Genomic DNA, 15,527 nt, shown 5'->3' on the forward strand with positions numbered 1-15,527 from the left:
AAGAAAAAGCAAGACAACAAAATAAATAGAATTGCAGCCATCCTTTACAGCTACTGGTGCACTGTATTAAAGTGACACTCACGGTACAAAGAAATGTGTTCGGTACAGTCCAGTGGGTTTCACATGAATTGCATAACCTTGAAAATCATTGCACAAAGCATCGCAGCAGGAACACAGTTCAGAGCTTTTCTACAGGAGAGGCTTCAAATCCGATCACTTTCGTTACGTGGGAGGTCAAAGCACCTGGTGCAGAGTAAGCAAAAAAGGGCTGCAGAAAAGGATGCTGCGTCAGCGCCCGTCGGCGTTCGAACCCTGACATCAGCTCTCACAGCAGCTCAGACCTGGACAAGCGATGCCCCGCAGGAAAACCCCACTGCCTATCAAAGCCTTGAAATTAATATTCTGATCAATGCCTGGGCACCTGTTGGCAGGGCTGGAGGGAGCCTGTTCCTCACAGCCCAGACGGGAGACGCTGTATCAGCTGTCCAACAAGCACTCCTGGCCGTGGAAACGCACTGTCTAAATTCAGGGAGACGAAAAGCGAGGCGCCTCTCAGCCAGCAACGCAACGCAATGCAACGCAGCGCAGCACTGCACAGCCGCCTTGGTGGGACCCGGCCAGTGACGCCGGCGGTTCCCAGCCATCACCCGCCCACAGCTCGTTCCCTCTCGTGGTACAGCACAGCAGGTTTTTGGAGACAAGTCTCCGCACGGTTCAAGTGAAGAGGTCTAGCTCTGCAGCGGCATTCCTTCCCCCAGTTTGTGTGTGTGAACTCCTGCCTCTGTTTTTATTCAGGCAGCTTCCAGGGATTTGTGTATATATATCTAATAGCCTGCTCAACATCAAGCACAGGAAATACGGGTTTTCACCACATGGGGAACAAACCACAGCTAAGACGACCAGGAAACATTCATAATTTTTAATTCACACCAGTAATAAAATTGCATTACATTTTTCATAAAATAAATGTTCCAGTTTATATACAGAAAACAGACTGTACAGAGCCCTCCCCCAGACCCCAAAAACTCACAAACATACAGGCAATGCAGTGCTCAGCTAAGCAGGCACAACTGTACATCTAAAATTGTAACTGCTTTGTGGTGGGGGGGAAAAGTACTACAATGTATATAGTCCTCTCTGGACCGAGAATTAAAAAAATATTGCAGGCAAGCTGACAGGCGCCCTCGCTGCTCGCGCGGCCAAGCGCCCATCCCACAGTGCTTCAGCGAAGCAGGGTTTGTTATTGAACCTGGGACTCAAAGCTCCCGTTCAGCTGCCCTTCCTCATAGTCCATCTGACACAAGATCATGTTGTTCTTCAGGAAAAATTTGTCCCCCACGCAGAATCTGGAAGACAAGAAGAATTAAGAGGCATAAGTATGAACAGGGGTTGGAACAGAGTGCATTTGAGGCAGTTTGGGTCTGAAGGTGACTCCGGGGGCCAGAGTTTGATTTCCACCTCGGCCGGTGGCGCGGTACCCCGGGAAAGTCTGGGTGCTTCTCCTGCCTTCCCCTTCCCCGCACGCATCCTGGGGCTTTGCTGTCCCTTTTCCTGGCAGGGTGGTGCTCAGCTCCCAGGACATGGTGGTTGGATGTGGCTTGGGGAGCGGGTCCCCGTCTCTGCCGAGTCCCACGCCAGCGGCCGCAGGAGGCCGGGAGCAGTGAAGGGATTTGTCCCTGCAGCAGATGAGAGGTGTCAGCTCTACCACCGGGAAATCAAACGGGCAATATTACACAGAGATTATTTGAAGTTTTTGCTGCTATCCGCCATTTCCACGGTCCCCTCGGGTGAGGCAGTATTTACACTAATTTCCAGGCAAGGACTGGCTATTGAGTCCTTCCTCACCCCCTTGTGTACAGTGCGGAACAATAAATAGAAATTTCCTGGTGGCTAGACTCCTAACCTTTATCTTCATTGAGCGAAGGGCACCGCTCTCTATATACCATGTAAATTGTTCTGTTTGTATTGAAGTTGACAGAGAGGCTTGTGATATTTAACAATTTTATTTGACCATTAAGGTCAAAAAAGTTCCACATATAAGATCTGAGAGGTGTGAATTGACAGCCAATAGCTTTTTCACCCTTCCTGCTTGCTCAAGAATCTGAAGCTAATCTTTACTTCTTAAGATAACAAATAATGCTCTTTGCGCCCAATTCAGGGGCTGTTTTTTATCCCTGACACCAGTGGGGCGATGATAGACCAGAGTGCATGGCTGCGCCTCCCTGCCCCAAGTGCTGAGCCCTAAATCAGCCCCAGGTCCCTAAAGCAGAGTCACCCCAGGTCCCTAAAGCAGTCAACCCAGCCCCTGGGCCAAAAGGCAGCTCTGAACCAACAGGAACAGGTAGGTACCACCCCCTGGTGAGGCCAAATATTTACTGGGCTTTAAAGGAAGATCAGTGGAGATGATCCCATCCTCAGGAGACTTGGCAGACCTCAAATTCCCATTTCCTCTGCTCCCAGGCAGAGCTTTGGCAGGGACGTCAGCTATTCCTTGTCTACAATTTGTCTAGATTTGTAACCCGGGCAGCCTCAGGCAGAGCATCTCCATAAAACTGCATATTTTGTGCTACAAGAACAGGAGTGGGCATTTTAGAGCTCCTTTATAGGTCTGACATGGGCACAAGTTTTCTCCAACTGAACACCTGCAAATAAGTGGACTAATGTGCCAAGCCCATACAGAGAAAACTGGGCATTGGTTCTCACTTTATATGATTTCACTGGAGATTTTCCATCTTCTTTCCTCTGCAGGATGTGCGTTAGCAGTTCTGAAATTCAACCTTTTTTGTATATTAAAAAGCTAAAAATTAATCTCAATTTAAATTAACAGCTTTTACACTAAAACTGCACGCACTCTCCTGAAAACAACCTTCCCCCACCGGTAGGTTTACTCACGATAAATAACAGACAGCTGCTTGCTTTCTGCTACTTATCCCTACCTTAAGTACAATATAAATCTCCAGGAAAAGAAATGCAAAAATTACTCTTGCCATCAGCATCACAGACAGCTGTCTCTTGCCAAACCTGGTTTGGGTCTAGAGAAGCCAAAGGAAGAGTTGGAGAAGTAAGGAGTTAGGGGGTGGGTGTGTGTATGAGCATGTGGGAAATAATATGCGCAGCAGGGGTACTCTGAGACCCTGTGGGGTTTTGGGAGAAGGGCTTGATTCACTGGAAAGGCGACTTCTTTCTTTCTACCTGCCGGTCCTGCAAACCCAGCAGTAAACTGGGATCTCTTCAGCTGATGCATCACAACTAGAGACAGAGGATTTAACAGGGCAGATGCAGGACTTCCGATGCAGTTTCGCGTGTCCCAGCCGGCAGCTCTCTTCAGAGCAAGACGTGGGACCGCGCTGCCAGCCCTCACGCTCGGAGCAGGTCTGTCGCAGAGCTCGTCTGGCTGATCGAGTTCCAGCCAGCAGCAGTGAGAAACAGGCGCTGAACCTACCCTGCCATTTCTACAGACAGATTTTCTTCCGAGCAAAACCACTACTTAGATAACAGCAACGCAAGCAGCTGCATTTCCTGCAACCCTTGTAATACTGACCTGTTAGCCAGCTACAGCAGTGACCAACTTTCAGTATTGTGACAAGCAGCATCAACCTTATAAGTCAGCCTTATAAGGCTGAGTAGCCTTGTAGGACTTGCTGCAAACCTGATGTTTTGGAGAATGAAGCTAATGAAAATACTGCACACTCAGTATAAATATTAGAGATTTTGCTCTGATGGATATAACAGTCTACACAGAGTCCAGCTACAGAAGGGCAAGTAAGCTAGAAGAGAACTACAGAAATGTCTTCATAATCAAATCTTTTCATAGCTGAAGAATGAGGTGGGGTTTCAGGTGGGGTTTCCAATTCAGAACTAGCTTTGGCATCCACCTCTGCAATTTTGACGTTAGGCTTACTTAAAATCACTGTTCTCATTCAGCTTCCAATGCCGTCTGTCACAGGCGCACTGCCATTCTGCCCTTTCGGGCCAAAATCTCTAGAGGATAAGTCATAAAAGTTTGTAGCCTTCTGATCTCAGCCAAAAATAATAATCCACACATAGCTCTACGCTGTCTACTCAGCCCATCTTTCAGAAAAACTCAGCTCCTCTCAAACTGGGCAAATCCCTCGTGCATCAAAGCGCGACTCTGCCAGAACGGGGGGATTACCTGCGCTTTCCTGCCAGGCAGCGACAGCACTTGGAGGTTGTTTTAAGGGCAGAGTAGGAGCGCACTTTGCACTGAGTGCAGGAACAGTGTTAGCAATTGCAGAGGGAAGAGAGGTGCTTTGAAACCTTTGTAATAAAGGGTGAAATTTAAAAGAAATTCCTGAAAATGAGAACTAGGTGGTACTAGGCGTTTCCATGAGAGAAACTAGGCTAAAGTAGGGGTTTGATGATAAATATCCTACAGACTCCAAGGTCAACCCAACACTCCTGCCTGTGCAGCCCAGAGCCGTTGCCTCTGCCAGAAGGGACGTTTGAGATGCTCTAGCCCTAGTATCGGCGTGGAGTTTGGGAGCACCCCTCTCCTGCCCGTCCTTCATCAGCAGGCTGAAGAAAGCTGAGCCTGAGGGCTGAGCCTGGCAGCACCTGCAACACTTTGGAGTCTGGAGACAAACTCCACAACCAACCAGGAATTTCACCTGTGTGAAGACAGACCATCACAGGGAGGGAGCGTGTTAGCTCTGCAGTCACGTGCTGCTGATCAGGAATCATGGCTGGGCAGGAGCATGTTCAAGAGGTGCAAAACAAGACCCCATGGGCAACTGAAAGATTTAGCGGGGCTTCCAGAGAGGAGCCCAAGGCCGGGAGCCACTAGATGTCACTGCCGCCCCGGCGCTGCCACCGCGCCTCCGGACGCCGCCAATATTCATAGTTTTCTGCCTTGAACAAACACTGCCTCTGCCTTCCATATCGTGATCGAGTAAAGCCACCTGAGCTACAAACAGCTCGCCTGATTCTCCTCTTCCACGCTCTGGCACCAACCAGCCACAACCCCATTCATCCCTGTGAACTAAGCGGCTGTCAGAGGCGTGGGAGGAGAATCAGACCCCAGTTTGCACAGTCTCCTGAGTTTAGTGGGAAAGGTGGCAGGGGTTTGCATCCACACATGCACCATGTATGGCTACTTCATTAGAGATCCCACTGTGACTTTTGTTCTAGGGCAAGTGATGAATTTTTAAGTCAAGCTTTTAGCTTGACTTTTACAGAACTAGGTTCTCCATCTTCCCACGAGTTCTGTCGTCTCTCTCACACCTTCACGTGGGATGAAGCATTGCCTCCTAGTTTCACAACAACAAGTCCAGAACAGCAACCCCAGCACAGCCCTTGGGCAATCACTACAGCCCGACTAAAGCAGTAAGCACAACGAGCACTTGCAGGCCTGTCTTGGACAACGATGGATGGATGCATTAGAAGGCGACACTGTATCACGCCTGGTTCTGTGGGCTTCCATTTGGCCTACAATGACCAAGAAACAGCATGCTGCAAAGATTTTTTCACAGCCTTGCCAAATTCAGCTGGCTGCAGGTAGCCCAAGGGAAAGGGAAAACTTTGTGCGTGACCCTTTATTATACTCCTCGACATGCATTTTCCACTGGGTAAACCCCAGCAAAATGCACAAGCCCCCCTCAAAATTACACCATCAAGATCCCCTATTAATTACACAACTAAAGGGATTGGTTCCTACTGTCGGAAAGGGCTTTATCTAGAGTATTTTTCTCCTTCCCATCGCTTCTCTTTCTCCTCCTTCTTTGCTGTCCCCAGTTTGGAGCCTGTGAGAAACCCAATTTAAGCAAAATAACGTCAGTTTGCCAGAGGAAGTCCATTCTCCATCATCTGTGTTCTGCAAAGAGGGTAGATCCTGAAAGGATGCTGAGGCGGTTTGTTTTATTCAGCAGCAGCTGTGCTGCATACGACCGTGGCCAGATCTGCAGTCTTTGAGCCCCCCCCATCACCCTCCCAACTCTCACCAGCTCCAAGGGGATTTGCAGTGCAGGGGCTACAGGTACTTACATGCATCACCCAGGTCAGCCTAATAAACCAGCCCAAGCCACCCCAGCAGGCTGTGAGCCCCAGACAGGTAGTGTGGATCAAAACGTTGCCCCTGTTTTGCAGGCAAAGGTATAAATTAGTTTGTGTTTGTGTGTGTAATAACTGTGTCCTCACCGCTGGTTGCAGAGCTGACAGGCAAAGCAGTCCAAATGGTAAACATTATCTCTGGCCCTCATCACCATCTCAAAGGCAGGGATCAGTTTACTGCAGGCAGCACAATTCCCGGTGGTACCAAAGAGCCTGCCAAAGAAGCACAATCATTAGAAGCCATTTTAATTAAATGGTGGAAGGACTAATTAAGTGTAATTAGCAGTATCAAATACTGTATTGCACCAATAAATAGAAGTTGCAGTCTCCATTTCGCTGACCAACCAGTGTGCGGGAACTTGGGATAAAACTGCCTGGTGAGCCGGCTCCGATTGTCGAGATGAAACTTCATTTGGTTTGTGAGCCTAGGGCTAATTTGCTGTCTAATGGAGAAAAGCATTAAACACTTAGAGCACTATTTTGGGGCTCACAAAATTTCAGTCAAAAACTATCTGCCTCTCTGCAGCAATGGGGTAGGTGCTCGGAGCTGCCCACCCTCCTCTGCGTGTGCTTGCCCCGTCTGTGCTTGGGCACAGCCCAACGGAGGGATAGGCTGGCAGCCTCTCACACCAAGATGCAGAAGACCTGCAAACTTTGCCAGCCCTGGCAGGCAACACTATAGTATAGCTCAGGAAGAACCTCACTTACCTGCAGTTTAAAATACAAAAAGCACAATTTCTCTTGCAATGAGTACAACAGCATTTTGCAAGGCATCTCAGAGAGCAAGCACTCCTCCCTGGCTGTGCCCCCCTCCTCCCGCCTCCACGTCCCTCCTGGGAGCCAGCTAAGCCCTTCCACCATGGCCCGAACAGCATGCTCAGCCGTTCCACTTCAGCTCCCCGGTCCTCGAGGACAGCCCTTCAGCACTGGAAGCTTTGCCATTTTCATCTTGGCTTTCACTATCTGTCTCCCCAGATGTCTGCTGCTGTTACAGCTCCCGCCGGGGGACTCAACCAAGACTGCAGCATCCTTCCCCCGGCCCCCTCCAAGATGTCCCTGCAGACCCCTGTGCGTGCCAGGGGCAGCACGCCACTGCGACATTAAAGCCACATGAACCGGCTGGGGCGTGAATCAACAGGCCGACAAAACCAAGTTTCACCTGAGACTGTGGTCAATATGCCATGCGGTTGGTTACTTTGCTTAGGAGATGATGAAAATCGTATTCTTGGGGAGATGGGCCTCAAGACGTACGGTTCCTGCTGACCATTAGCTCTGCACGTGCAACGCGTCGCTGCCCGCAGACAGATTTGGGCTCGTGGTTTGTTTCAAGCCATTGGTTCTGGCTATTTCCACAACAGGCAGATGAGAAGCATCAGGAAAATCTATAACCAATTTCTAAACCTGCAATTTGCCAAGCTAATCAATACTAATTATTACTGGCCAGTAATTGTGAATTAAAACACCCAGCAATGTTATAGAAACCTCCACGCAACTCTCCCACCCTCACACAGCGCTGTGCTACCAAACTCAGCTTGCTCTTCAGCTATTAAAAAAAAAAAAGGCTACCCTTATTTTTCATTACAAGTGGTATCAGTGGTCTTTCATTAGGCCTGGCTGGAAAACCCCAAGACTTCTTATGAAGAAACAGCACTACGTTTTCCCTGAAAGTTAAACAACACAAACTGAACGTAAACACTTGTGCAGGACAGAAAAACTGCAAAAGGAGTACCAACATTTCTTCCCCTATGATTCCATCACATCAGTGCTGAAAGGCAGAGTAAAATCCCAGCCATATATTTTGCACTTGCAAACTCAGACCATGTCATTGGGAACGGGGCAGCCCCTTTCTCCCCACAAGCTGACTCCGGCTTGCCCCCGCTCCCGCAGGCAGGGGAGGCAGCTGAGCGCGGTGCTTGGCTGCCTAACGCCAGCAGACAGGACTGAAAAAATGTGGCACTGAAAAGCGTACGGGTCTCCACCCTGAAACGCCCTGGCTCTCATTCAGCACCGGCTCACAAATCAAGCCATTAATACAGACATCCCTCCCTCCCCCCCTCAACGTAGCAGCCCCCTTCTACGGTACCTCACTTGGGCATAGCAAAACCTGGCGGCTTTTGCCATTTTCCATAAAACCAGGCATCTGTTTTTAGAGTACCCAAGTCACAGCAAACTCGAAAAATCAGTCCAATATATTAGGGAGGGAAACTGGGAGGTTAATCCTAGATTTGCTCTCTGCCCAGCACTGCTACATGCACAAGTATAAAATATCCATTATTCATTAGCATCACAGTTGTGTGGAGCTCAATCTAGATTAAACAAAATAAAGGGGCCCCAGACAGCACCATTTGCATTGTTAAGCAGGCGCTTTTCTTCAGCCTTCAAATGGGAGACTTTTCTAAATGGAAATGATGGGGAAATTTGGACAGATGTTCACTTAACTATTTAAACAGTTAGCTTAAGAAACATGAAAAATGTATTTGGCATCGTATTCACCTGTCTCCTTTCAGGGGTTTGGGGGGTAAACCAATTGTTAAACAGCTTTGACTGTTTGCATAAGATCTGAAGCTTATGTTCTGTCCGGCTGAAATCGTGTTGCCTTCTAATGTCTACATAAACGTAGCTTCCAGCTAGTCAGCGTGCTAATCTTTTTCTCTTCTATCAAGTTTCACAGTCCTCCATACCCTCCCTTTCCCAACAGATGAACATTTCACACTTATTCTACCACTTCCTAATTTTAATCTGATTTTCAGGGACTGATATAGAGCCCTGTATATTCACCATGCTTCTAAAAATACGCTGTAACTTGTAGCTCAGTGAACATGATTTATTTTTTTTTTAAGTCTGCTGGAAGAAAAATCAAAATGAACACAGACTTTTGCCTTTTTTTTGTTTGCTTGTAAAAAAACCTGCCACCTCTGATACCTACTTACCCAGAAGCTACTTGAGCTGAAACTTTCTGAGGTGGGGAGCTTAACACTATTGGAGGAGGAAGAGAAGACAAGGAGAAGGAGGAAAAATCTTCCACCCCAAGCCCCATCTGTGGTTAAATTTAAAATAACCCCACATGAACAAACTGATCTGCATTCTGTCCCCCAGACACCTTCAGAACAGATGCAATACTCTCTCGCACATTCACGCACACAAAGTTGAAGCGCATTAGAAAAATCTATCAGAAGATGCTCAGCATCTACTTACCAGCTTGGAGCCACTGGCATAAAAGAAGCTGGAAATACAGAAAGGTTTCACTTTGGAGTTGTTTTGCTGCTTCTAAAAAAACCCCAATTTTTTTCATCTCCCTTTGAAGTTAAAAGGCAACAATTTTTAAGTACAGATTTATTCTCCCTTATGTAACAGGAAGACCTAGCCAGCTTGTAAATAAGCATAGACTATGCAGATTTAAAATTTAGCACAATTAAACTTTTACCCTGTGGTAGTAATTATGTTTAATGGCTCTTAGCCTGAACTTAACCATGTCTATTGTTGTCAGCCAGTCTAAAAGCAGGAGTTTGTCCAAGGACAATTTTCTGTAGTTTATAGGCACACTAAAAACCCCACTACGTGCTGTTCTCATTGGCCATTGATGTCAGTGTGTATAGTAAAAATTAAAGCTAATTGGCATACAGGAGCAGCAGTGAATGCAAATGAATTAATGGGAAAAGAAGGGAGCGCTTCTGGAAGTGGTAGGCAACTGTCGAAGGATGCTTTTTATGTAGTCTGGTCTGGTCTGCGCTAAAGAGTAGTCTTCTGCATGATAATCCACACCTCACCAGCTCCGTGAATATACCTGAACTTCATTCAAACTACAGTAAAGTCAACAGCACCCTGCAAGTTTTTTGGGGAAAAAAGAGTGGTAAAGGGTCCTAACCGTAGGGAAAACAGGAAGAAACTTCTTGTATGAACACATTAAGTTTAGCACCTTTTAACAGATTTTTCCTTCTCTGACCAAAACACGCAGGGTGGCTAAACTGAGAACCTGATTGCCTATTTCTGTCACCACTAGAAACAACAGTCTGTTTTAGTCATTGCCTACAAGGAGAGAGTCCCCATTTCTTCTCCTCTCTCTAGCCTGCTGTCTGACTAGCTAGCAGCTTGCAATTGACAAAGAGGGAGAAAATATCCCCTCCATAGAAAGACTGAAAATTTTGGACCTGTTGCCTTCACAGGAGACAAAAAAAAAGAGGACCCAGGACAGGCACATATAAATAATGAGTGGTACAGAAAGGATAGGTTCGGAGTGTCAATCGGATTTTTTTTTAAACAATGCAAGAACAAGACAAGTTCAAAAATTGAACAGCTGAGTTGAGACTGATAATTCCCCCAAACAAGAGGCTTTGTCAACACTGAAAGGTAGGAATTCTGATTTGAAAGAGGACTAAACATCTACAGATAAATGCCTACATTTGTAGATATTGTGTACAGCTACATATTTCTCTGTATATTTGTACATCCACATCCTCTGGATATACAAGTTTTTCTAGAGCTACCAAACCCCATGCTCATATCCTCTCCAGCTAGTAGGCGAAACAGGTTTTCCCATACACTTTCTCTATATGCCTGCTGCCATTTACTTCCTAGCTCCATCAGGACCTGCTGTAGAGCAAGACTTGCTTTACGCACCTGAAACTCATCGTCATGAAAATAAAAGGGTTTGCCCCTACCCTTTGAAACAAACCAACAACTAGTTTTGCAGTGAGGACGGCTCTTAACAGCTTGCAATCAGTATTTTTCCCATCTGTGGTTATTAGAAATATGCTGAGCTACAAGTCTGATTTGACCAAAGTACTGAATATGTCAATAATTGCAGGGAAAGCCTGAACATCACTTAAAAAGATAAAAAGAATAAGCTTAAAAGCAACTTCAGACTCAGGGTTCCCTGTAATCAGCCTTTGTGTAATATTCAGAGAAAGCTTTAGCGATAGGCGTTTCAGCATGGTAAATACATATTAGCTGGTGCCCCCTCCTTTCCAGGACACCGTTGTCAGTGCTGCAGTGGGAAGTCACGTCAGCTGAAGGAAAGGAAATGCATTTTGATACTAATGAAGTTGGTCAAGCTGTCCTGTCATGCAGCCTTCAAGTTCAATCCCAAAGAATTTACATCTTGCATGCCAAAGGGTTTGGCATTCATGGATAGCATAGCGGGAGGAGCTGAACCAGCGCGGTACAAAAATGCCCTCTGGTCGGGTGACCGCACTAGTTCAGAGATTACTGGGCATAAACTTCAAGGTTGCTCGAGGGCATCTGTTTTCAGTTGAAGAACGCATCTGAATGTTCACTTATTTTTACTCCTTTAGCCTCTCCCTCCATATTTTCAGTAGATATTTACAGTGCGGTTGGGACTCTTAGCAGGTAGAAGTCCAAGTCCTGCTGCCCCAGCCTTCCTTACACTAAAACTGAAGCCACCAACCTTAAAACCCATCTCAGTTCTCTCTGGCACTGTTGAACATGTGTGCAACAATGTCCTCTTAGGGGAGTTTAAAAACAGCAGTCAGAAAACGGAAAGGTTGAAAGTGCTAGAGATATGCTAGTATACCACAGGCAGGAAGAATTGCTCCCTGTAAGCTTTCCTCCTCACTGGGAGGTTGTGGAGAAGGAAAAAAAAAAATAAAAGGGTGGGGGGAAAGCAAGTGAACAAACCAAGCATTGCTTGTTTATCCTGAAAGGCATGGACTGTGAGAAACTCCTGGACCAGCTACTACGGAGGAAAAAAAATCTCTGCTTTCACATCACAAAGCACAGCAATGTTGCCAAGACACATTCTACTTTGAGCCTAATTAATCCTTCATAATCTGTAGAGATACCAAGTGTAGAAGTGAGGGTATCCTACACAGCATGCAAGACATTTCCTGTTGCAATGCAAGAACACCACTTCAATTTTGCAATGTTTTTAGGCTCTGAGCAGATACCGTTTGTTCAGCCACACTGCATTTATACCTCTCCTCCCCATGGTGAACGTGTCCCTTGAAAAGCAGGCAGGGCATGCTCTCAGTGATTGCATGCACACTACGTTTCGCTGGTAGAAAAAGGTCCCAAAGACTACCCTTGCTGCTTCAAAGGTGTTGCAGCTCGGCAGGCTGAAGCTACATTCAGAGTATTAGTGATGTCTCTGGTAGATTAACTGAAATTCTGCTAGTTTCGGCACGCACTTCTCAGTTCCTGAAGACATGTGCTTACATGTCCAACTGTGGTTTAATTGTTTGGCTTTGGGCCTTTGTTACCGACGTGGGGAAGCCCACCAGAAGGAGGGTATTTGCCTGCATCCTCCTGTGCCAGAGAGCAGGGCTCCTGTGTTTGTGCAAGATCGCTTTTCAGGTCCCACGATGAAGTTAAAGCCCTCACATTTGCCAGATACAGAACACTTCATGTAAAGGGGTCCCAAAGCGATTCACTAACAGAATGAACCCACTGGGGCATTGGGAGCAGAGCAAAAACCAGTATCCAACAACTGGAAAGCCCAGTACCGGGAAACTGACTCATTTGGACTAGGAGCTGCCCAGGGTGGAGTTCAAGCCTCCGCGACAGAGACAGCGCTGAGGGACACCAGTGCCGGGGGACGGCAGTGCTGCTGGGACGTCTCCAATGGGGTGCGCAGGGCTGCTCCGCCTGCCGTGGGCGCTGACACCATACGCTCAGGTCGCGGCACCAATGCCGTGCTGAGGTTGCGGCACTGATAAAACACGTGGGAAGTTGGGTGAAAAGAATTTCCATGAAATCCACTGAGAATAGCATCAGGGCTTCCCGGAAAGCTCTTCCCTCTTACTGAGTCACCATCATTTTTTAATGCGGGTTTTGAGCTTTCTTTGGAGTCTAATTAAGGCCCTAATCAGTTTAAATGATGAAAAACTTTCCCAACACCAGCATATCAAAAATACAGAAGCGGCAGTTCTGCTCCTGTCAAAGCGAGCCTGACTCGCCTTTGCTTGTGTGAGGGCACCATGCCGAGTAAAAAGGAAAAATCACATTCTTCATCAGCACTTCACAGTGAAATTTAAGTTGTCAGTTCCTCCCGGGAAATCCTGATGCAACACCCATACCGTCCCTGTGAACCGGAGCTTGGTGAATGTTTAATTACGCCTAGGAACAAACACACATTGCTGCGTGGGGGCTGCGAGGAGCCATCCGAGCCGCACACTAAGCTGCTCTGTCCCAGAAGCGGTTTCTTCAATAGCATTTGCTTATCAAAAATAATTAGAGGTAGGAATGCTGGAACTGTGATTATGAAACAAATGGTAAATCTATTTGCTCAGATGAAATGTATCGAAAGATACATCTAGACACAGCTGGAGACTGAGGTGATATCGCAAGGATAACAACTCGAGATCCAATTTCATCTTTCATGATTAAAAAATGAGCAAGAAAGTGTTTTATGAAATGTGAAGGTTAACAAATGTTCCTTCACAAGCAATGACGACAGTTTATCTTTTGAAACAAATGATCGGGCTATGGTCTGCTAGCAGCTCCTGAAATACACGTGAAAAATTTCTTCCAAAAACCCACTGAGGACCAGCGCACACAGCTGGCAGCCCACCGCCCCACCAACACCTTGGACAAAGCCGGCTCCGAAGCAACGCTGACGCAGTCCCAGCGCTCTGCCCCACGCTGATGGCAAAGCTCCAGAAGCTGAGCTGCTTTTCACCAAAACCTTGGCTCGACAACGTCCGCTGCCCAGAATATTCCAGGAACCCCGTATGTTGCTGCCTCCGCGGTGACGAGGCAAGCGGGAGCCTGGTGCTCGGGGTAACGGTTGGGTCTTTGCAGCCCCGGGCGGGAGCAAGCCTGCTCCGTGCTCGTAGATGGAGCCTGCGCAAGGGGACGGGAAATCACATCTCACCAGGTAACGATATTCCCAAACTACACGCTCGGCTCACAAGCAAATTCGAAGAAACATTGGTCTATAAAGAGATTATGAAACACCTTTTTTTTTTTTTTTCCTCCTGGTCCTTACACAGCAATATTCCTTTTGGACCTCAAATATAAAAGATACATATATGTACATTTGTGGGAACGAAATAAGTCTAGCTTTTAATTTTTCACATGATGGTTGACCTCCCAAATATCAGTGCAATATTCACCCAGTTCTTACACAAAGGCATATAGAAGAAGTGGTCAACAATAAATTCCTTTAACTGTCCTCCAGATAAAATACTCCCTTTGTGATGCAAGTACAGTATGAAGTATGAAAACTTATTTTTAGGAATGAATTCTGCTAAAATTTGACTAGTAGAACAAATACCATGAGTTGTTGAACGAGGAAAAAAACATGTGGATAGAGGGTCTAAAATTATTAAAGGGAAGGAAAGAATTATATAATGATGGAAATGGGTAATTCTCCAATATGAAAAAAATCAAATTACCAGCAGTGAACAGACAGTAGAGAAGATGGTGATGGCAACTTTAGTTCCTTCTATTAATAGAACTAATAGTTAAAATTGAGAGAGAAAGAAATACTATGTGTAGAAGGCAACAGAAGATGTTTTAAAGTAAAAAAAAATGCTTTATACTTCCATAAAATACAGGACTGCATAACAATGCCCTTATTCCTACCGGAGGACCCTGAAAGGGTTCCTTGCCATCAGAACAGAACCCAGGAGTGTGGCAGACACCCCCCCCCCCCCCCGAAAATGGTATACAACTCAATTTACTTATTAGCGAGAACACAAAACATCATAGCCGTAAAGATGGCTAAACAGCTGAACGCTAGTTAACAATTGTGTTACAGAATTAATGTTAATCCTTCCTACCTCACTCTTGGTCAAATTTCCTGGGATACAACAATGATATTGTTCTTCCCAAGAAAAAAGCAAGTAAGAAATATTGCTAGTGGCCAAAGCTGCTATAACGGACTAAATTCAGATAGGGGAAAAATATTTAAAGTAGAAAGCAGTAAATGCTGCCCAGAAATTAACTAGTAGCATAAGGTATGCATATATACATAGCCACCATGCGAGGAGGTTTAGACTAGCCAGAGACCTAGAGCAGATTGTGCAGCCAGCTGAAGTGTTTGGTACCCTACTCAACACGGGCCGATGCCCCCCATTTTTACTCACAATACCTACAATTTCTTTAGCACAGACAACGTCTGCCCAGTTTTACTGTGCCACGAAAGCCTTCTCTCCACAGTTTAACGATGCTGCACAAATAGCAACAGGCTGCTCCCTTGGCTGCACCGGGGACTATTCTAACCCAACAATTGGAGGCAGAGGAGCTACGAGACCCCTTTCAGGCACAGAAGAGGTTTGCTTCAGAGACTACACTTAACTGCTGCTGTGACAGAAGCTGTGTGGACACGGATAAACACTAGCCCCAACTGTTGCCTTCCATGTTTTGTGTCATGAATTACCCTCTCTTCTCAAAGACGGGACGTGGGCCATTTCCTGAGGTCTGCAACTCCCGGCTTCTTTCCCATCTCTAGCACAGGCCCCTGGCGTGCCCCAGAAAGTTGTGCCACCTGAGGGCCAGTGAGA

General features: G+C 46.5%; 1 protein-coding gene across 4 annotated transcripts in view; it reads right to left on the minus strand.

The window, feature by feature from the left end:
- Nucleotides 1–904: 904 nt before the first annotated feature.
- The window catches only part of LMO1 (LIM domain only 1), a 66,480-nt gene continuing 51,857 nt past the window's right edge, over nucleotides 905–15,527 (minus strand). For all 4 annotated transcript variants that reach the window (XM_075755132.1, XM_075755130.1, XM_075755131.1 and 1 more), the window contains 2 exons: nucleotides 6,154–6,279; nucleotides 905–1,346 (listed from right to left, as the gene is read on the minus strand). In XM_075755132.1, the coding sequence (XP_075611247.1) occupies nucleotides 1,241–1,346; nucleotides 6,154–6,279 (232 nt within the window). In that variant the 3' untranslated portion in view covers nucleotides 905–1,240. The remainder of the gene's footprint in view (nucleotides 1,347–6,153; nucleotides 6,280–15,527) is intronic.

This window comes from Balearica regulorum, chromosome 5, assembly GCF_011004875.1.
Source record: "Balearica regulorum gibbericeps isolate bBalReg1 chromosome 5, bBalReg1.pri, whole genome shotgun sequence".
Lineage (NCBI taxonomy): Eukaryota > Metazoa > Chordata > Aves > Gruiformes > Gruidae > Balearica > Balearica regulorum.